At 44.3% G+C, this 21,708-nt stretch overlaps 1 protein-coding gene across 1 annotated transcript in view; it reads left to right on the forward strand.

Annotated features, from left to right (window-relative positions):
* UNC79 (unc-79 subunit of NALCN channel complex) overlaps positions 1 to 21,708 on the forward strand; it is a 228,455-nt gene that overhangs the window by 102,717 nt on the left and 104,030 nt on the right. Inside the window, 4 exon segments of the mRNA XM_078787070.1 lie at positions 9,937 to 10,167; positions 11,054 to 11,192; positions 15,768 to 15,856; positions 17,848 to 17,996. Of these exon segments, the coding sequence (XP_078643196.1) occupies positions 9,937 to 10,167; positions 11,054 to 11,192; positions 15,768 to 15,856; positions 17,848 to 17,996 (608 nt within the window).

The raw sequence follows: 21,708 nt of genomic DNA on the forward strand, positions 1-21,708 counted from the left end.
ATATCCTGTAATACTAGATCTACAAGATCTAGTAGACACACAAGAGTTAATAGTAGCATCCAAATACAAAACGATGGACAACATTAGTTGTGCCAAAAGCCAGAGAAAGGTTATGACATCGTGTAAAAACAACTGAGTTGTTAAATAGGTTGGCAAGAGGTCAAAGAGCGGCATCTGTGGGCTGACATTATGGAATCAATTCGTGCAAGTGTTCCGCCAAAAGAGCACGTGATACTCTGATTGAAAGGAAGGAAAAAACGCTTAATGTTTATCAAGGACCAAACACAGAAAAAAGTGCCTTTGAATGGAGTCTTGATACGGGACTTGGGACAAACCATTGCAGATTTACCCCCCTTGAGTGAACTGGTGATACAGGAGAAACCATTGCGGATGTACCTCCTTTGAGTGAACTGATGATATGGGAGAAACCATTGCGGATTAAGGATTCACCAATGTTTCCATCCATGAGGCACCATTGTGGCTGAAGGCTTGAGTTCAACCATGGCAGACCATGACGCTACACAAAACTACCCACCACATCTCACTGAACTTATCGAGGCAAAGGGATTTATGCCAGAGCAGGTTTTTAATGGCAAAGGCACAGGAATTTTAACCTTCAGTTGAACATCAGGCATTGACAGCAGGTTCATGAAGGACTTGAACAAAAAACATACCCAGTCTGAATGTTGCTAAATCCAATCAATGGCGAAACTGCAAATGGGGAATCCACGAATGTCACGGATAAAAACACTTACGTCATTTCCTCATTCTGCTTAAAACTCAATATCTCTATATTTTCATTCCAAACAGCATCATTCATCATTGCAATCACAAATTATAATACTATAGAGTACCGTACAGTGTTAATATATCAAAATATAGTCTTAAATCACGATTGTATTCAGATATTAATCAAACCAGCGAACCGACGTCATCTGTTCACTTCCGGATTCATGATCGAGCAAGGTCCGTGTCGATCGTATTTCAAAATCATAATTGTATTGAGGAATTTCTGAAACCTCCTACCTACCTTACGACACCTGCTGGGACCCCAAAATGTTCCACAGAAAGTTATTATATTTCCTTTTAGTAAAATATGCAACTGTAATGGTTACTAAACGCATCCCCCTGTCATGTGACCAGATCCTCAGCTCTGATTGGTGGACAATTGTGAGGGACATACATACATACATACATACATACATACATACATACATACATACATACATACACCAGATGGGTGGATAAACGCTGTTCCAGACACCATTGCCCTACGTTCTACGCTGTATAAAAAGTAATGAAAACATAATCTTGGGAATATTTCAGCTCTACATGGAGAGATTCAAAACTTATTACCACATGAATCAAAGTTTGACAGACATTTTTATTGACAAAAGGCAGATTTAAAAAAAAAGAAAATGGATTTTATAAACCCGCCGATTTGGCTGAGAGACTGAATCATTCTAACAAAACAGATTGGTTTGGTGGGAGATAGTTTCCTCCTTCCTCAAATTTATTTGTAATATTGGTGATATTATTTATTTGTAATGTATTTGTAATCTAATAACGTCCAAGTGGTCTAAAGCTCTAAATGGTCAAATGTCTAAGCTGGTCTAAAGGGTCTAAAGCATCTTACGGGTCTTTAGGGTCTTAGTGGTCTTTAATTGGCTTTGGGGTCTTTGTGTCTTTTGTGTCTTTCGGATCTTTTGAATCCTCTCGGTCTTTTGGGTCCTCTGGGTCTTTTGGGTCCTCTGGGTCATTTTGGTCCTCTGGGTCTCTTGGGTCCTCTGGGTCTTGAGGATATTTTAGGTCTTTGGGGAATTTTGGGTCTTTCAGGGTCTTTTGGGTCGAAAGGAGTCTTGGTGGTCATAAGGGTCTTGGGGGATTTAAGGGTCTTCAAGGGTCTAAGTCTAAGGGGTCTCAGCAGTCTAAAGGGTCGAAAGGCATTTTCCAACAGGACATAATTAATATACGTACATAATTAATAGACTGGATGCAACTGACATTCAAACAGTACATAATTAATAGATATATAGTCACATGGCTTCACCACCCCATGGCTTCATGGACCGACCATGTTTTTCGGGTATATATATATGAATATATTGTTGCGGAAACGGAGCACGGTGCTCCCCTTTAGCGCGGGGGGGGGGGGGGGGGGTTAATCCCCTTCTATTTGCACTGGCCGTCTCCGCTCCTGAAGCTGCCCAGCTCCCTCCATGAGGCAGGTGAGCAACTTTGCTCGAGACCACGGACAAGATGTTATTTTGCCGAGTGGTTTTTAGCAGCCCGCGGCTCGAGCCATTAACAAATAAACTAAACCCGATTCCTATTCATTGGCCAAATCGTGCCACAGGTGTTCAATGGGGAAATCACTAAAACGACCGAATGTGAGGAAGCAAAAGGGGTAAAGAAAGAACACAGGTATTTATTAATTATTTACACACAACCAAAGCAGAGAAGAAAAGAAATGTAATTTACAGGGAAATGGAAGGAGCAGAAGGACACAGAGCAATTTCTAGCTTATCTATGCAGTCTTACTTAAACCCCAGGGACAACACAGACAAACAGACGACAATCAGACTTACACGAGTGGGGGGATGAAGGCAGGAACGAATGGCTGGAAGGAGAGGAAGGTTCAGCTGGATGCTGGCTGGAGCTTGATCCCGCACGGGACGTCGGCCTGGAAACGACGGCCACCGATGCCACCGCAATCTGGTTCACACAGCAAGGCTGTTCGAAAAACAGCACGTCAGGGCTTCACGCTGCTGGGTCGCTGAAACAGCGTCTCTCCCAGCAGAACCGCGAGCTCACCTCCCCACAGAATCTCTCCACTTCCAAGCACCTCCAGCACGTATATCTTTTTGTGCGTCCTCCCTTGCTCATCTCTCTCTTACACCTCTCAGCTCCTCCTCAACTGGACTCTCTCAAGTGGGCTCCGGTGGACTGCGGTGGGGGGCTCCACGTGACGGGTTTTATAACCACGCCCATGGAGCTTTTGCGAACCTCCTCGAACGCTCTCTCTCCGCCCTCTCAGGCCAAACCCCTCATCCTTGGTTGGTTGATCGGGGGCTGGCTCACTCCTTCTCATGACGAGGTGGAGACACGCCTTTCTTCTCCGAGCTGACCGCGTGCGTAATGGAGTTTGGGGTGAAGAAAACCGCCCAATGCACTGGCACTTCGAAGAGATGATTGGGGGAAACTTGAAAAGGGAACTATCTTATGTCATTTGGTGCAATGCAGTCAACTAGTGGGAAACAGAGCCTTAAACTAACATAGAATAATAAAGAACTATTTAGAAGGGTATATGATTTTCTACGTGCATGCGATGGATTAACTAAGGGGACGACCTTTGACCTTTACACACAAAACGGAGGTATTTACAAGAATTACTACTAGAGGGTCATATTTATTTGCATATTTGCATATTTGCATTTGCATATTTGCAAACTATGTTGGCGTTAAACTATGTTTTAAAACTAATAAAACCGAATTTGCGATTCATTCGCTTTCCTGCGCGTTTGTGCACGCGATGGCGATTTCTTTACCAAACTCCGGAAGCCGTTCGCTTTGGACCAAACCATTGCATGTAAATAGAGGGGGGGGATTGTCACCGTACTCGCAAGCCGTTCGCTTTGGACCAAACCATTTCATGTAAATAGAGGGGGGGGGATATAATTTTAGATATAGATATAGTACGGGCAATGCCCTAGTATTTACAAACAAAGGATTCTCAAATCCGCAACAATATATATACTGTATATATATATATTTTTGCGGTTGTGCAAATCCCCCCTTCTAACAACAATTTGTTGCAGGGTCCGGGTTCAAAAATCCCCCTCTTTGACAACAATTTTGTTGCGTGATTCCCCTTGGTTAATCCCGGAGAATCACGAATACCTTCAAGGTGCACGGATCAAGGTGCATGTGCGTGCCGAAGAACCGCGCGATCGAACCCTCACTTTCCCACACCTTATGGGTGCTGAACGGATTTGCACGGTGTGGAAAGTGGTGTTACCCCACGAGATTTATGGACCTGAGTCTTGTCAAATTTGGTCCCGGATGATGCGAGGCCAATGGAGAAAAGACGTTGGAAAGTAACAACAGAATGTACAGCCTTTTATTTTGAAGGCACAGAGAAACAGAGACGAAGATACAGCTTACCAATTCTTACTTAATAATAACCCCTTTGAGTTGATCTTTGAGTTGTTGAAGCTTCCGACCTTGAGGCTTGGTTCTCTCCGGGCATCCAAAGCGGTTATTTTTTCATTCGTGTGTTTGTCAAATTTCAACTCGTTATTTTATCGTCTATGCGTTATTGTTTGTTTCTAGTTAGTTTTGGTTTGAATTTCCTGTAACTCGTAATTAATTAATCGTGTTCTGCTCCGCGTGTGCGGCCTTGTATCCCCATCGGTGTTTGTTTACTTAAGTCCCCTACATCGTGTTTTGCTTGGCTCTTAGTTTTTTCCCTTCTACCCCGAACATAATACTCTTTGTCTAACGTTTTAAATACGTTTATTTAAAATACCACCACCCCCCAAAAAAACAAACAAACAAAAATAACCAAAAACATTTATTTTTCCTTTCTCCACGTGTGCTTTGTCTCATCCTGTACTTTCTGTCCAGGCGTGCTGTTCGCCCCGCCCCCATTATCTCCTTGCCATCCACCTTTTGCCCTGTTCACGTGACTCGTGGTGGTCCCTCTCGGCTCTCCCCCCCGTTGGTACTTTGTGCATATAAGATTGTTTACGGTTCTGTTTTAATATTATTTAAATATGTATAAACTTTCCCCTTCAGTGTTTTATTCAGTGGTATATTACAACACGCTGTTTTTCTTCTTATTTAAAAGGCTTTTTTCAAATTCCTCTCCATCTCATTCCACGTCAAAAAAAAGAAATTCAATCTCTTATACGTCTCCCTCACTACATGGTCTAAATTCACTTTCATTCCACCGATGCCACCATCCTCTCCATCGTTCTGAATCGGATTGCTAACTTGAAAATCACAACAAACCCAATTTGTTATCAATGTTCGTCTTTCATTAATCATCCACTTTCGAAACTCCCCTCTTGCCTCTCTCCTCCAAATCCCCCCCCTTGCACCTACACTCCTAAACTCCCCCCTTGCCCCTCCACTCCTAAACTCCCCCCTTGCCCCTCCACTCCTGAACTCCCTCCTTGCCCTTCCCCTCCTAAACTCCCCCATTGCCCCTCCCCTCCAAATCCCCCCCTTGCCCCTACACTCCTAAACTCCCCCCTTGCCCTTCCACTCCTAACCTCCCCCCTTGCCCCTCCCCTCCTAAACTCCCCCCTCACTCCTCCCCTTCAAAACTCCCCCCCAACCCCTCCCATTCAAATCTCCCCCCATGCCATTCCTCTCCAATTCTCCCTCCTCCCCCCTCCTCCTCCTCAAAGCTGCCTCCTCCCCACTTCGTCTCCCTTCTATCTCATACCTCCACCCCCCAACCTTCTACTTTCCTCTGCCCCCCCCCCCCCCCCTCAAACAACCCCTCACTGTGCCTCATCCCTTCACGATCAAACCTTTCATCCTCCTCATCCTTCCCTTTCTTGGAACTCTTCTGTAATCTCTGACACACTATCAACTGCTCTTCCTACCTCCCCCTCTCATCCTTCATCTTACCCTACTCCTCCCCTCCCCTGTCCTGTACCCGATGCTCCCCCTCTCTCTTCATTAATGGTATGGACCTCAAACATCCGGGGCCTTCGCTCAAACATGACTGATCTCTCCATACAGGTTGCTTCTGACAATCCAGACTTGATCTGCTTAACAGAGACTTTCCTCCTTCAAGATGTCTCTGATTCCTTAATATCTCTTCCTGGTTACTCCCTCCTCCGGTATGATAGACCTGAGCCTCGACCTGGTGGTGGGGTGGCTATCTTTATCAAAAACTCTCTTCCTCACTCTCCTTGCACTGCCCTCTCTCCTCCTCACCCCCAGGAGTACCTCTGGCTATGGCTTCCTCTCCGCTCCCACCTTTTGTTCATATGTGTTCTGTACCGTCCTCCAAACAGTGATGACTCCATTTACATTTCACTGTCTGACAACATGGACCAACTTCTATCCACTCATCCCAACTCTCTCTTCCTCATATGTGGTGACTTCAACTGTCATCATGCCAGCTGGTTGGGTGTGGGTTCCTCTCTCACCAGTCATGGCACCTCAGCAAAGGACTTCTGTGGCTCACTGGGATTGACACAATCTGTCAATTTCCCGACCCGGATCTCAGCCAATGGAGTAGCTTCTCTTCTAGACTTGGTTATGACAAACTTCCCTGCTAATGTCTGCTGCTTTTCTTCTGCTCCAATCGGTTCTTCTGATCATGTGCTTGTCAAAGTGGACATCTCTCTGGCCATTCTCAGAGAGCCTCCTCAGCGTCGAAGAGTCTGGCATTTCACTCAGGCCGACTGGGACGGTCTTCAAGCAGCCATCAATCGTCTGGATTGGTCTCCCATCTCCACTGCCTCTGACATCAATTCTTCCTGGGAATTCTTCCAAAGCAAACTGCTCTCTCTCATGCACAGATTTATCCCATCTCGTCTTCAGTTGTCTTACCCTTCCGCCTGTCCATGGTACACTGAATCTTATGGTGAGGCAGTTGCCCTGAAACAACTTGCCTTTGCCTCTTGGAAGGCTAATCCAACTGAAGGCAATCTCAGTTCCTTCCACCAAGCTCAGAACAAGTGTGTGTCTACCCTCAGGAGTGACAGGAAGCACTATCTCTCCACACTCAAGAATGAACTCTCAAACCTGTCTCCTTCCTCCAAATCCTGGTGGCGTCTGGTCAAATCCGTTTCTGGTGTTTGTTCCCTCTCCATCCCCTCCCTTACCTCAAATGGCCACACAGTTGACATCGCACGTGACAAAGCCGAATGCCTCAACTCTGTGTTTGCCTTAAAATCTTTAGTCCCAAACCCATCTCTCTCTGTTCCCACCTTTCCCAGTCGAACCCAACTGCTCCTGGACTCTGTGTCCTTCTCTCCTGACAAGGTGGAGGAGTTTTTGTCTAACCTCGACTCTGATTCTGCAACTGGACCAGACGGCATCAGCCCACGGGTCCTAAAATCCTGCTCTGCCGCTCTATCTCACCCTCTCTCTGTTCTTTTCACCCTCTTTTTTGCTCAAGGTCATCTGCCAGCATCCTGGAAATCAGCAAACATTACCGCTTTACACAAAAAGGTGCAAAAACAGATCCTTGCAACGACAGACCAATCAGCCTGCTCCCAATTATCAGCAAAGTCATGGAATCCATCATTGCTTCGGATATCAAATCTTTCCTCTTCTCCAATGGCTTGATCTCTGATCATCAATTTGGTTTCAGACCAGGTCACTCTACTCTGGACATGCTGCTTCTGCTGTCTCATCAATGGATGGAGGTCCTCAATGCCAAACAGGAAATCAGAGCTGTCTCCCTTGACATATCACATGCCTTCGATACGGTCTGGCACCCAGCTCTGCTCACCAAACTCTCCTCCTATGGTATCCATGGAAATCTCCATGCATGGCTTGCGGACTTCCTCTCTGGTCGTAGTCAACTTGTGGCCCTGAATGGATTTCTCTCATCTCCCCTTCCTGTTCAGGCTGGAGTTCCACAAGGCAGTGTTCTGGGCCCTGTGCTTTTTCTGGTCTTTATCAATGATCTCTCCGACTCTCTGGGAAAATCCTCTCTATCTCTTTGCTGATGACTCCACTCTCTACCGCTCCATTCCTCTTCCTTCAGATCGGCAGTCTGCAGCCTCCTCACTCTCTGAAGACTTGAAAAATCACAGACTGGTCAAACAAGTGGAACATGTCTTTCAATCCTGACAAATCTCACACTCTTACTATGTCTCTCTGAAAAGATCGACTGGACAACCCTCCCATCCACTTTCTCAACAATCCTCTCCAAGAAGTTCTGTCGCTCAAGCTTTTGGGTCTCACTATCTGCCATGATCTCTCTTGGGAAAACCACATTTCCAAGTTGGCCTCCAAAGCCAGTTGCCGACTGGGCATCCTCCGTCGTGCGAAGTCCTTCCTCGGCACACCTGAGCTCCTCACCACATACAAGGCTTTCATCCGCAGCTCAATGGAATACTGTTCTCCCCTAATGGGCCGGTGCTCCTGCCTCACACCTGGCTCGGCTTCACGCTGTTGAAACCAAAGCTTTAAGAATTATTGGAATCTCCCGCGATGAAGCTATCTCTGAGGGCCTTTCACTCACTCACCGCAGGCAGGTAGGTGGTCTTTCTGTCTTCTACCGACTCCTCTCCGGCCTTGCACCCCCAGCTCTCTCTGTGCTCTGTCCCCCAAATATTCCTACAGGTCGCACAAGATCTGCCAACAACCCTCTGATTGTGAAACTGCCGAAATCTCGGCTCTCTGCTCACCTTCACTCTTTCATTCCTCTTTTCTCCCGCCTCTGGAACAAACTCCCTCACTCCCTTCAATCCCACTCCTCCCTCCAGGTCTTTAAAACAGCTGTTGACCACCATCTCTTATCTTCCCCCATCCAAAACCTTGATCTTTTCTACCCCCGCTAATTCACCCCAGATCCACCTTGTTTGAAATGCCAACTTCTTTCCTGGAAGTCCTGGCAGTGTCCATATGTTTTATACCTCTCCCACTCCCCCCCTTCCCATGCCCCCCCCCAAAGCCCTCCTCCCCCCCCAAAGCCCTCGCCCTCTCTCAGATCTCTCCATGTCTCTCGGTCCCTGCTCTCAAATGTTGTGTTTGTGTCCTTCCCCCTCTCTCCCCATCTTGTCTACCGCTCCCGATGTTATATGTTTTATGTGTTGGTTTGTCTTTCTGTGTGATTAATGTTCGCTCTTTCACGAGCCTCGATCTTGTATACAAAAAAAAACAAAAAAAAAACCCGACTTGGCGCCTTCACACTATGACACACACACACACACACAGGGAAAAAGGACACTGGTTAAGGGCGTACCGATGTACGTGCTGGAATTGCCTCTCTGGTGACCACGTGGTCTGGTGTGCGTGGCTCGCAGTTTGATCGTGACGTGCAGCCTGGATGAGGTAAATTAAGCGCAGGTGGGACGAGCTGCCACGCAGGCAGACAACTTCAGCTCAGGTGAGTCGTGTCGAAAGGCCAACGCTTGCAGGTCAGCTAGATGGCGCAAAAGATCGGCGCAGAAGCGATGGGTGTCGATGAAGAACAAAGGCCAAAACACGTGTCGTCTGGTGGAGCCAAAACAAGAGAGTCCAGAGCAGGGTGTCGTCCACGTGGCAAAATCCCAGGCAAAGAGAATCGTGTCGTCCACGAGGCAAAGAGAGAACAGAGCAGGAGGTCGTCGATGTGGCGAAATCCACAACAAGAGTTCAGAATAGGTGGTGCAGCGCAGCAAAATCCAAAAGCAAAGAGAATGATAAATTGATAATTGATAAATGATAATGCGCTCCGCGTAGGCTTTTACCAGACCCGCCCACACCCTTCAAAATGTTCCAGAGCCTCTCATTGGCTGAAGCTTGTCACATCCTGGCTAGGTGTTCCCGCCTCCTCACTGGTCACGTGGGCCTGTGCTTCTGGCCACGCCTTCCTGCACATTAGTAATGGCTTCCCTTAACCAACGAGGGTTTGGAAATCCTGTCTAACTTCAACGCATATTGGTTTTGATTACTACACAATGGGAAAGGGCTAATCTTTACATTCAATAGAAAATAACTGACTAATGCAGGCTACATGTTGTCGTGCAATTGACGATAGGGGGTTTGCCTTTATGGCACAACCGCAACAATATATCTATACATAATTATATATATTGGTCGTGTATATATATATATCTATACATAATTATATATATTGGTCGTGTATATATATATATATATATATTTGAAGAAGAAGAAGACGTTTTGGTCACAAATATACATACATAACCACATACGTTTGCTCCATTAATATAAGAATATGACTTGTTTTTCTAGATGCAGCTGCAGGAGGAAGGAATAGCGTTGGGTCTTGAACACCCACAGGCACGCAGTATTTTACTTCTTCTGAACAACATCGTGCAGGCGCCTTGGGATGGGATCCATGCTTGCCAACAAGAGGAGAGGGCCACAGGCGATTGCGGCCTATGTCAGTCCAGTGCTCTGTTCTATGAGCTTGCCCACGACCTTCTAGCTCAGCTTGTTCCTAATGAAGAAGCCATATTGGTGGTGAGCAGGGGTAGCTGTTAATTATGGACTATTCTGGCACAGCCAACCTAACATTCCATCTTTTCAATTCTTATTTCATTGATTGTGTGCTTCTCTGGTGTGTTAGTGTGTACTTTGTGTGCTTACCTCTGTAATTAGGATGCAATTCATCATTATAAATGCTCTGTACTTCTCATCTTATATCTGCTTTTCCCATTCCCATCTTTTCCCATTCCCATCTGTTCCCTGCCATCCTTCCCTCTCTCCCACGCTTGCTAATATTGTGCCATTTTTCATTGTCGCTCGGCCCTTCCTTGCCAGCACCAACTCCCAAATCTTGTGCAACATTAACAAATATACAGCGACATTTCTATGGTATCTGATGGTCAAATTTCCCACCCCAACCGCTGTGTTTGTGTTTGTGTGCTGAAACTTGGGCTGCAAAAGTGTCATCCAGGTCTTTATATAATGACGTAATAAGGCTGTAATCTCAATCTTATTCCCTTCCTTCTCTGCAGCACCTCCCTGTGTCCTTCCACAAATCTCTTCCCTTCCTTCCCCACAGACCCCTCTCTTCCTCCACAGCTTTGCACTCGTCCCCACAAATCTCCCCTCTCCCCACCACCCAACCTGTCTTCCGACCTCTCATCTGTCCTCCCTCATTCCTTCAACCCATTCTAATTCCCCTTCCATTCTTTCCTCCTTACATCTCTCACCCCTCCTCCTCCCTCCCCAAGGCTCAATCACCTCCTCCTTTAATAATTATTACCCTCGGCAGTGTAATGGTTAGATCATCCGCTCTGTCTCTGTGTCTGGGCAGCCAGCTGTTCCAACCCTGTTGTTGTTGTTGTTGTTGTTGTTGTTGGAGTTAAAGGTAATGTGTACTTATCTGGTCGGTGTGAGGCAGGATGGCCCGGAAAGCCTGGAGGATAGCATGCTTGTTCGGCGACCACAGTTTATTATTGGCGAGGAAGACGAAAATGATTCTCGTATCATTGCTGCAATGGCTGGGGATCCTCAGGGTTCTCAAGAGAGCACAAGTGAGTGTAAATATATTTTTCATTAGGACATTAATGAATGTCGGTATGAATTATGATGTGTGTTCTGTTACCAAGTTTCTTGTGGAGCACTCACGAAGTGGATTAAGCACTCCATTTGAAACCGTTGATAAGTTACGGCTGGCTTGGCAAGCGCGAGCTACCTGCTTGGTAACTGAACACACCAATGGATGTTTATTCTTCCCTACTTGTAGAACTAAAGTGTTAATGGAACACAATACCCTACCCAGCATTTAAATATATACTTTAATTTTAATTTAAAAAAATTTTTTGTTTTTTTTTGTATACAAGATCGAGGCTCGTGAAAGAGCTAACATTAATCACACAAAAAGTCAAACCGACACATAAAACACAAAAAATAAGGGGAGCGGTAGACAATATGGGGAGAGAGGGGGAAGGACACAAACACAACATTTGAGAGCAGGGACATCGAGAGAAATGTGGGAGGGGGAGGGCTTGGGGGGAGGTGGGAGAGGTATAAAACATATGGACGCTGCAAGGACTTCCAGGAAAGAAGTTGGAATTTCAAAAAAAGTGTATCGGGTGAATTAGCGGGGGTAGAAAAGATCAAGGTTTTGGATGGGGGAAGATAAGAGATGGTGGTGAACAGCTGTTTTAAAGACCTGGGGGGAGGAGTGGGATTGAAGGGAGTGTGGGAGTTTGTTCCAGAGGTGGGAAAAAGGGGAATGAAAGAGTGAAGGTGAGCAGAGAGCCTAGATTTTGGCAGTTTAACCATAAGACGGTTGCAGGCAGATCTTGTGCGACCTGAAGGAATATTGGGGGGACAGAACACAGAGAGAGCTGGGGGAGCAAGGCCGGAGAGGAGTCGCTAGTAGACAGAAAGACCACAAACCTGCCTGCGGTGAGTGAGTGAAAGGCCCTCGGAGTTAGCTTCATCGCAGGAGATTCCAATGATTCTGAAAAATGATTATTTTTCAATGAAATAATGAAATGAATTAATGATTTTAAAGAACGTTTTAAAAAAATCTGGAAGTTTAGCGCTGTTAAAGCAGTCTTATACACCACCCTATATAACATATCCAAGTACTGCAAAACTGGGCATTCTTGGAAGTACTTGGAAGGCGATTTGTGTTCTACATTGTTCAAGTATATGATTCAATTTAAATAAAATAAAGATTGTAAAAGTCGTATAAAAAGTTCCGGGTTTTACCGCCGTTTTACCCGGTGTCTGTTACATCGCCCTATCTAACACGTTAAATTAGTTTTTCATGCCTGTTGTTTGTGTCCATTATGACGTCCTTAAAAATAGTAATTTTCCTGTTTGGAATGATTTTCAATTTTGTTTGACTGCCAGACAGGAAGACAGAGTAAAAAAATTATCTCACTCCTCTTTGCGCATGTGCAATCGGGACAAATTCAGAGACAAAGTACTGCTAAACTAAAGGTTTGTCTTCCTATTGATGTCCCGATCATGTCCAAAATATAACATTCAATTCAAACAAGTCGTTCCTCGATTATAAACTGATAAGACGGAAGGACGGACGGACGGACACGAACCAATTGCTTAACCCTGCTTTTTGCTTCGCGTGTGCGAGGAATTAAACTGAGACATGAGACAATTAACCCCATCAAGTGATTCATAAAATTCAATATCCGTTTAATTTGACTCTTTCAAGAACTTTTAACTTTTTTCTTTATTATTTGTGAAACCAGGCTCGAGGGAAAGATTTTAAAAGTTGATCATAGTTGAAATAGTCAGGCACAGAAGAGTCATAACGCCTGACTTAAATGGGTTAACTTAGATATTCTGAAATATCAAATACATTACAACTGGACATGAGATTTGACCTGAGGTGTCAAAGATGAAGATGTCAAAGAGTGAAGGAACAGATGAGGATGTCTTCCTTGGAGAGTAAGTGCATGGTTTTGTGTACCTGAGCAGCATTTTGAAAATGGACGAATTACCCCCAACATCCTTTCCTACTCTGCTCTCCTCGGCTCATCAGATCATGTCCTTTTTAAAGTATCTGTCTCTCTGGCAGTCTTTAATGAACCACCAAGGTGCTTTATTTTTCTTTTCTTTTTTTCTACAGGGTCTAAAACTCGAGGAGAAGCTGCAATACAAATCAAACACACACACATGCATGCGGGCAAGTGCTCGAGAAAACAATGGACTCAACTTCAGACAAACACAGACATTGGAAGAAGTATTGCAACTTCCTGTGACAATCTGGGTACTGGTGATGCCAACTTTGTGATGCATTTTTCTCTCGGCACTCAGATGCAATTTAAGGGGAATTCCCTTCTTCCCTTAGATGTCATCCTATGGGGTTTGTCGGTGCTCTATCCTTTAAATGCTGAGCATCAAACAGCAAAAGCCTGGTTGGTTAGGTGTCTGTCTTAGTGTCCTGAGATCGTAGGGTCCTGAGTTTGAGCCCCCTTCCACCATTGATTTAGCACAAGGTGGGTTGACTCAGCCTGTCATCCTTCCGATGTCAGCAAAATGAGTACCAGATGACTGGTTATAGAGAGGCACTGCATCAGTGGCAGCTGCACCCCCAGAAAATGATGCAACCAGCAGCCACAGGCTGCACAGGAACACCATCAAGCAAGGAAGCAGCACGTACCGTTTTTAACATTTGTTATCTCTCGGCCAGGGTTGGAATCGAACCGCTGACCTACCAAACACACAACCGACGTTTTCACCATTATGCCATCAAATCTGGTGCTGCAGTTTAATCTGGTAAAGTGGACTAACCTGCAGTCACAATCTATCCACTGAATGGTCCACTAATTCCGCAACGCTGTAAGTAGACTGTGCCTGGAACTTATATCTCAACAGTCGACACACTTTCTCTCCTTCAAAGGTTTATACCTCCATACCTTCAGATATTCTCCCCAACAGCACGTCTCTTGTATAATACATTGAGGCGATTGCCAGAAAGTATTCTGCCTTTTCCTCCTGAAAAGCCAACCCAATTGATGGGAATATGTGGTGTCTCCAGAAAGCTTGATTCCATCATGTTTCTCTCCACAGGTGTGTCAGAATCATGAGATTGATCAGACTCATTTGTTTCATGTTTTGTCTATCAGTCTCACCAAGATTTGGACTCAAGAAAGAACAGATGAGGTGCATATACCAGAAACGGATAGAACCACAATGGACACCATGCACCAGGCTAAGTGCCGCACCTCTGTCTTTGCAGAAAAGGCTATGGTCCATAATCACTCTCTTGCGGTACTCATCGTACCAAGCGCTTCAAGCTATTGTTAATCTGGTCTGTCTAATTTACTCTCTCTGCTCTCTTCCAGGTCATTCTAGGAGGGCCACGTTAAATCTTCATCCAAAATGTCTTGAAATATGGCTCCCCCATATGGACTTGTGCTGCTGCCCCCCATCTCACCCTCCTCTATTCTTTGAGTTTATGGAGTTTCAGACCCTCTGTGTCATTTGCATCTTGTGACAAGAGTCTTGGGGTTAGCATGCCTCAAACCTATTTCCCTGTCTGATTTCCTTCCCCTCTAACCTGATATTCATTGTCTTTCCTCTGCTGCCCGACCACGGACAAACTCAGAAAGAGCAGATGGTGCAAGATCAGAAAGCTGCAAATGACAGAGAGATCACTGACCTGTCTGTGATAGGAAAGGGATAGGCCAATAGACTAAGCTTCATCGTAGATGAAACCAGTTATCTTGTCGGCCTCGGTTTCCATTTCATCAAGCTGAGAAAGTGTGTGGCAGGGGCCTCACATCTTGCACAGCTTGATGCCATGGAAACCGAGGCCTTCATGATCTTTGTAATCTCATTTCAGGAAGCAACATCTCGGAGCAGGACAATTTGCCTGAATCTAAAGGGACACTTGCTCCATTTGGCTTGAGAGCTGTTCCTCCTCACGAGGCTGGTGAAAAGAATGGGAAAACGGTATTAATGAAGTAAACAAGTTGCAAATAAACACATTAACAGTGAAACATAAAGGGATAGAGGGGAAAACAATGGGTTTATTAAACACTATCCTGGCAGGCCTAAATTTGAGTTTGCAACGCATCTACTCGAAGCATGCAAGTTACGATATAACTAATCAATTAATTAATCCCTTAACCTTCAGGGTCGATTATCGTTACATTATGTGTGGTAGTAGTGGTAGTAACCCTGGTGTTGGGCTAGCGGCTAGGGTGTCAGCTTAGGATCCTAGGATCCTGGGTTCGAATCTCGGTCGATCGCTGAATTAACGCCAGGGGGGTTGACTCAGCCTGTCATCCTTCCGAGGTCGGCTAATTGAGTACCAGTTCACTGGTAATTCCCTGCTTGTCGTTAAAGGCGGCAAAAAGGGTTGGCGTCAGGAAGGGCATCCGGCCGTAAAACATTGCTTCAACAAGGGGACCGAAAAACAACAACAACCACGGTTCCCGAAAAAGGCCAACCCCCGCTTGCGGGGAAAAATGGCCTCTAAAGGTGGTTTTTTAAAAGTTTTTTTTAATGTGTGGTAGTAAGGTTTCCACCACAGTCTTACATGTGATACATTACAAATCTTAAGAACAATAAACAATTGTGCCATTTGATGCCATTTTGGTTTTCAGCCCAGACATCTGGAAAAGAACCAGAAATCCAAGAGAAGGATGAATCAATTGAATCCAAGTTCTGCCTGGAACAACTTCCTGGTGCACTCAAGCTTATCTACACAATTCTCCAGGTCTTGTCAAACTTTGCACATGTCTTCATGTAGTTCTTCGGGTTTTTTTGTTTGTTTGTTTGTTTTTTCTTTTAGAAACCTCAAACTTGGTTTGGTGGAGTGTTGTTCTATTGCAGTTCCATTATGCAACACATCTTTAACCTTCATCCTGCCAACATAGTTTGGGCACGTAAACTACAAATTGGGATCTTTCATGTCCCAAACCCAAAACCACTCAATTTCTCTCAATCGTCTTCGCCACTTTCCCTCAGATGCCTTCCATTGTCGGGAAATTTGCTATCCAGATAATGATAGCTGCAGCAGCACCCACATATATTGTATTCCCAAAGAACACTTTTGAACGTGATTGACCTTCCTTCTGCAGTGTACAATGTTACCAGGCAGTCGAAGTTGTCTACTTCACCTTTAGTCGCTTTGTAATGAAGGATAATCTCTGGCTTCTGGTTATACCCTTCAACATTATCACCGTGATGCATGATGGAGAGATTCCGCACAGCCTTGCCTTGGAAATTGGGTACACAGTAAACAAGGGGGACTTGATATCTGAAAGCAAACAAGGAGCTGTGCACCTCCCTGGCATTACAGGCGTCCATCGCATCTGGAACATCTGGCTTGCTAGATCGCAATGTTCCAATGCAGGTCAAGCCCTCAGTAGCTCCTCTTGAGTAGCTACTCTTGTTGAGTAGCTCCTCTTGAGTAGCTCCTCTTGAGTAGCTCCTCTTGAGTAGCTCCTCTTGAGTAGCTCCTCTTGTTGAGTAGCTCCTCTTGTTGAGTAGCTCCTCTTGAGTAGTTCCTCTTGTTGAGTAGCTCCTCTTGAGTAGCTCCTCTTGTTGAGTAGCTCCTCTTGAGTAGCTCCTCTTGAATAGCTCCTTAGCTAGAGGGACAGAAATAAACAAATGATCTGTTGTTACATTACTTCCACCTTACACCAGGAAGGGACCAGCTCCAGCTGCTTGAGAACTCGGGCTCCTTGTCCAACTTCACGTTGGTCTCCTTGTCGCCTTCCCAAATAGATGTCACCTTTCAGAGGGTAGCTTATCTCCGCATCGCAGCACCACCGGATTTTTAGTCCATACCGAGCTGGCTTTGATTTCTCGACATTGTGGTGATGATGGGAAAGAGCAATTACAAAATAAAGTAGTTAATAGTAAGTGGAGAACAAATGTGGTAAACTCAAGCAAATGCAAAATAAAGTGAAAAGTGGAAAACAAAGAGTGGAGGTACATATAGCAAAGGTCTTATGGCTGACTGAATTGATTGAGTGCACCACATTCAGCAAACCTGCTCACAAATGGCATGCAAAAAGTGCTCACATATGCATAATAATGAACGAAAACTTATGGGGTCTTTTGGGACCCGACACAGAATTTCAATGCAACTCCATGCAGCAAGATGGAATTTTAAAATCTCACAAACTTTTATTACTGGCACATACAGGTAAACCAACTAAAAAAACATGACTACATTGTGCAACTTATATAGAAACAACACATCAACATTTAGGCAATGGGGGCCGCAAATACCCGAGCTGGTAGGATGAAGGCATGTTGCTGACGTATTTATTAGCATAGTCATGGCGGCAGTACCTTGGTAGTAGACTACATTTAACGCAATTACTCAAACTTTGTGAAACCAATGTCCTTTCATTTTTGGATGAAACAATCCGCAATTTGCTCATGAAAAACCTTACCTGACCAGGTATTTACAATTATATATTGGATGTATCACTCTGACTAGCATTTGCATGTGTGTAGCATTGTTACATTCAACTTTAGGGACATTGAAACCTACTTGGTCGTCTGGCATGAGATACCTTGCTTCCAACCGTATGTTTCAGGTGACCTATGGTTTGACTTGCATCTCGGCAATGACACCTGGGGTTGTATACGCTTGCTTCCATTCCCACCCTGCCCCTGCAAAATATATTTTGCAATGTGTGAGGGCTAGTTTTGATTCAATAACTTATTGATTTGTACTTCACCAATCCTCAGGAGATGAAGAAGTTTGAAGACCCCGACATTGTGTTCAACATGGTAAACTGTTTACGGGCATTATGCCTGCGTGGAGGGGTTCTCAGTAGCAGCAAGTATCAACAAACTGCGTTCTTGCCATATATTCTGGAGAACATGCTGATTCCCAGGTACATCCTACACCAGACTGGTGCACACCTTTCACTGGATCTCTTTCTCTATTCTATTGCTTAAATGATATGTTCAAGCCAAAGCAGAAAACTAGCACATACTTGTAATGTGACTATAGCAATACTGGAATGTCAGTAAAACGTGCTATAATACACTTTTTAGCCCGTCCCCCGCGTAGCAGTTGATGGGGTTTTGTAATCACTTCTGTGTGTGTGTGTGTGTGTGTGTGTGTGTGTGTGTGTGTGTGTGTGTGTGTGTGTGTGTGTGTGTGTGTGTGTGTCTGTCCAGGCCATAACTTTTTTTTACCATTTGAGCTATTGTCATAAATTTTTCACCAAATCTTTAAATTATGATAATATGGAAAAGCAACCCTCTTATGGTTAAACTGCCAAAATCAAGACTCCCTGCTCACCTTCACTCTTTCATTCCCCTTTTCTCCCGCCTCTGGAACAAACTCCCCCACTCTCTTCAATCCCACTCCTCCCTCCAGGTCTTTAAAACAGCTGTTCACCACCATCTCTTATCTTCCCCCATCCAAAACCTTGATCTTTTCTACCCCCGCTACTTCACCCCAGATCCACTTTTGTGAAATTCCAACTTCTTTCCTGGAAATACTTGCAGTGTCTATATGTTTTATACCTCTCCCACCTCCCCCCAAGCCCTCTTCCTCCCACAGATCTCCCGATGTCCCTACTCTCAAATGTTGTGTTTGTGTCCTTCCCCCTCTCTCCCCATCTTGTCTACCGCTCCCCTTATTATATGTTTTATGTGTCGGTTTAACTTTTTGTGTGATTAATGTTAGCTCTTTCACGAGCCTCGACCTTGTATACAAAACAAAAAAAGGCAAATTTATAATTTTGTCAAAAGGTCAAAGGTCAGCATCACATAAAATCATGAATTTTCATCTGAATGACCTGAAATTTAAAGAATTTTCATATTAGGTCACCAAATTGGTTCACCAATCAAAAGGTAGAAGCCGATTCTTTCTTTTTTTTAGATCAAAAGGTCAAAGGTCAAGGTTGCATAAAGCACCAATTGCCACCCAATTGACCTGAAATTTATAGAATTTGCATATTGGGTCACATAATTAGTTCACCAATCAAAATCTAGAACCTGATTATTTATTTTAGATCAAAAGCTCAAAGGTCAAGGCTGCATAAAATCATCAATTTTCATTTGTATTTTTTAAACTGTTTTTGTCATGTTTAGCTTATGGAAGAAGAAGACGTCTGAATACAAACGGATGCGGACGGGCTCTGCATTTTCAGATGCTTTCTAGTTTCTGATTGTGGCTGATTTCTGATTGTGGCTGATTTCTGTTTTGAAACCTACTGATTTGGGTGTATCCAGTGTACAAGTATGCCCAAGCTTACCATTCTTAAATGACACAGGTAGCAGCCATTTGCACATCATCATGCATGTGCAAACTTGTGGAGGTTAACATGTGAAGCCACCAGTGTGTGTTGACAGCATGGCGGAAAGTCGGACATGTAGAACGTTATCAAACTAATTTGAACTTCAAATATGCTGAGAAAGAGTGAAAAATAACAGAGAAAGCAATATTAGTGAGAGTGAGTACAAATATCATGATAATAAGGAAGAATGGGATGGTATTGGATGTTGCCAGAGGCTGGAAATCATAAAATTCTCCTCTTTGATTAATGGTGACATCATCAGGAGTTTTTGCTTGTAAATAAGAATTATATAAATGCAGTCTTGAGTGTGAAGGTAATTTAGGCAAGTAAAGCAATAGGCACCTTGAATAAATTACATCACAATAAGTTTACCGCAGGGAATTATGGTATTGAGCAAGGGATGTATCCATTATATTTGTCTTTCATCCGTTGAACCCAAGCAGGTTTTATTTTCCTCTACAAGAGTGAGGTCCATGGAAGAGCAAGGTTAATTTGGCAGTGGAGTAGTGGGTATCAATTGGGCACAACCAACAAGGTAATAAACAAACAGGAAAATGGAGAGGAAAAGGGATTGAGAGAGAGGGAGAGAGAAAAAGAAAGAAAGAAAGAAAGAAAGAGGAGGTCGGGTGAGGAAAAGGAGGGGAGGGAAAGAGGGGGACATGTGGAGGTATCTCCCCGATAGAGCGGGAGATGGAGAACTAGAAAAAAATGGGGGCTCAGGAAATACTGAAATCAGTGACAGCAAGTAAGGGGATGGATTGTGTTAGGAAGGGTTAATGGGTCTAACAAGGATCATACATCAAGATGGGGGATAGTGCGTCAGGATGGCGGGAAGCAGACAGTGTACCACAAGGTGGTGGTACATTGTCTGCTTGAAGCCCTGAAGGGAAGAGTGGAAAAGAACGGTCTCAGGAAGGCTGTTCCACAGACGAGAGAAGTGAGGAATATAGGAGTTTATGTGTGCAGTCATCCTGGATTTTGGATATTTATCCAGGAGAAGGTTCTTGGAAGAATGCATACATCCTGAATTTGTTGGGGGAGGATTGGAGGACTGAGAGAGCATCGGGAGCAATATCAGAGAAAGGGTGGTTAAACAGAAAGCAAAAAGACCACCGACCTGCCTGCGATGTGAAAGCAACAGACCTTGCGCTTTGGTCTCGTTGTGTGAGATTCCAATAATGTTGAGAGCTTTAGATTCCACAGAATCCAAGAGACAGATTTCTATTGAGCTATGAACAAAGGCCTTGTAGATTCTGATTTTCCAGGGAAAGACTTGGATTGATGTTGGATTCCCAGTCTGCAACTGGCTTTGGAGGCCAGCTTTGCTCTGATTTTCCAAGGAAAGACTGGGGTTGACGGAGGATTCCCAGTCTGCAACTGGCTTTAGAGGCCTGCTTTGCTATGTGGTTGGCCCAAGAGAGGTTGCATCTGATGATGAGGCCTATACGTTCAAGAGACTTAAACTCTTCAAGTGCCTGACCATAGAAATCAGTCATAGTTTTACTTCTCTATTTGGGGAGCAAGGGTTTAATATTAATAAATGATTAGCGAGGTCTGATTTCCAAAATTACCGTTTGTTAGTGTAGTTACAGTGTACGTGAAATCACAAATACAGTTTACGTTCATTATTGTTACTCACGTTTAAATACGGGATGTTTTTATCTTAATTGTAAACTACTGAAAAAAATTATGGTGGGGGCAATGCCCACCTGTCCCCCTCCCCCCCAAACTCCACCAATGCCAGAAATAGATCGGTTGGTTAGTTTGACAATTCTTCCAGACTGACATAACACATTGAGATTGTCCAGGATTGAAGGACACGTTCAATTTATCAGACCAGCATCTAATAAATTCCAGATCAAAAGAGAGGAACAGAGAGTCTGCCTATCAGTAGGAAAGGGATGCTGTCCGACACAATATGGAGTCGGCAAAAAGGAAGAGAGGAATTTCCAGAGCATCAGAGAGATCATTTATATAAACGAGGAACAAGACTGGGCCTAAAACACTGCCTTGGGGAACTCCATCCTCCACTAGGCGAGGGGAAAGTGTGATGATCACATTTTCTCACTGAAAACGTGCCAAATGTAATCTGCAAACTGCGTTTCAACAACTGCAAAATAATCTATGTAGAGTATTATCATTTAAAATAAACTAAGAAAAAAAACGTTTTTTTTTTTGACACGAGCAATTAAAATCACTGAAGATTATTTTGAAGCTTAATTTCAGCTACATGAAACATAAAAGCATACCATGATTTTCCTGCATGGTGTCTACACAGCTTCTTGTGCATTCACCA

The sequence above is a fragment of the Myxine glutinosa genome, chromosome 11, assembly GCF_964187855.1.
Source record: "Myxine glutinosa chromosome 11, kmMyxGlut1.1, whole genome shotgun sequence".
Taxonomy (NCBI): Eukaryota; Metazoa; Chordata; class Myxini; order Myxiniformes; family Myxinidae; genus Myxine; species Myxine glutinosa.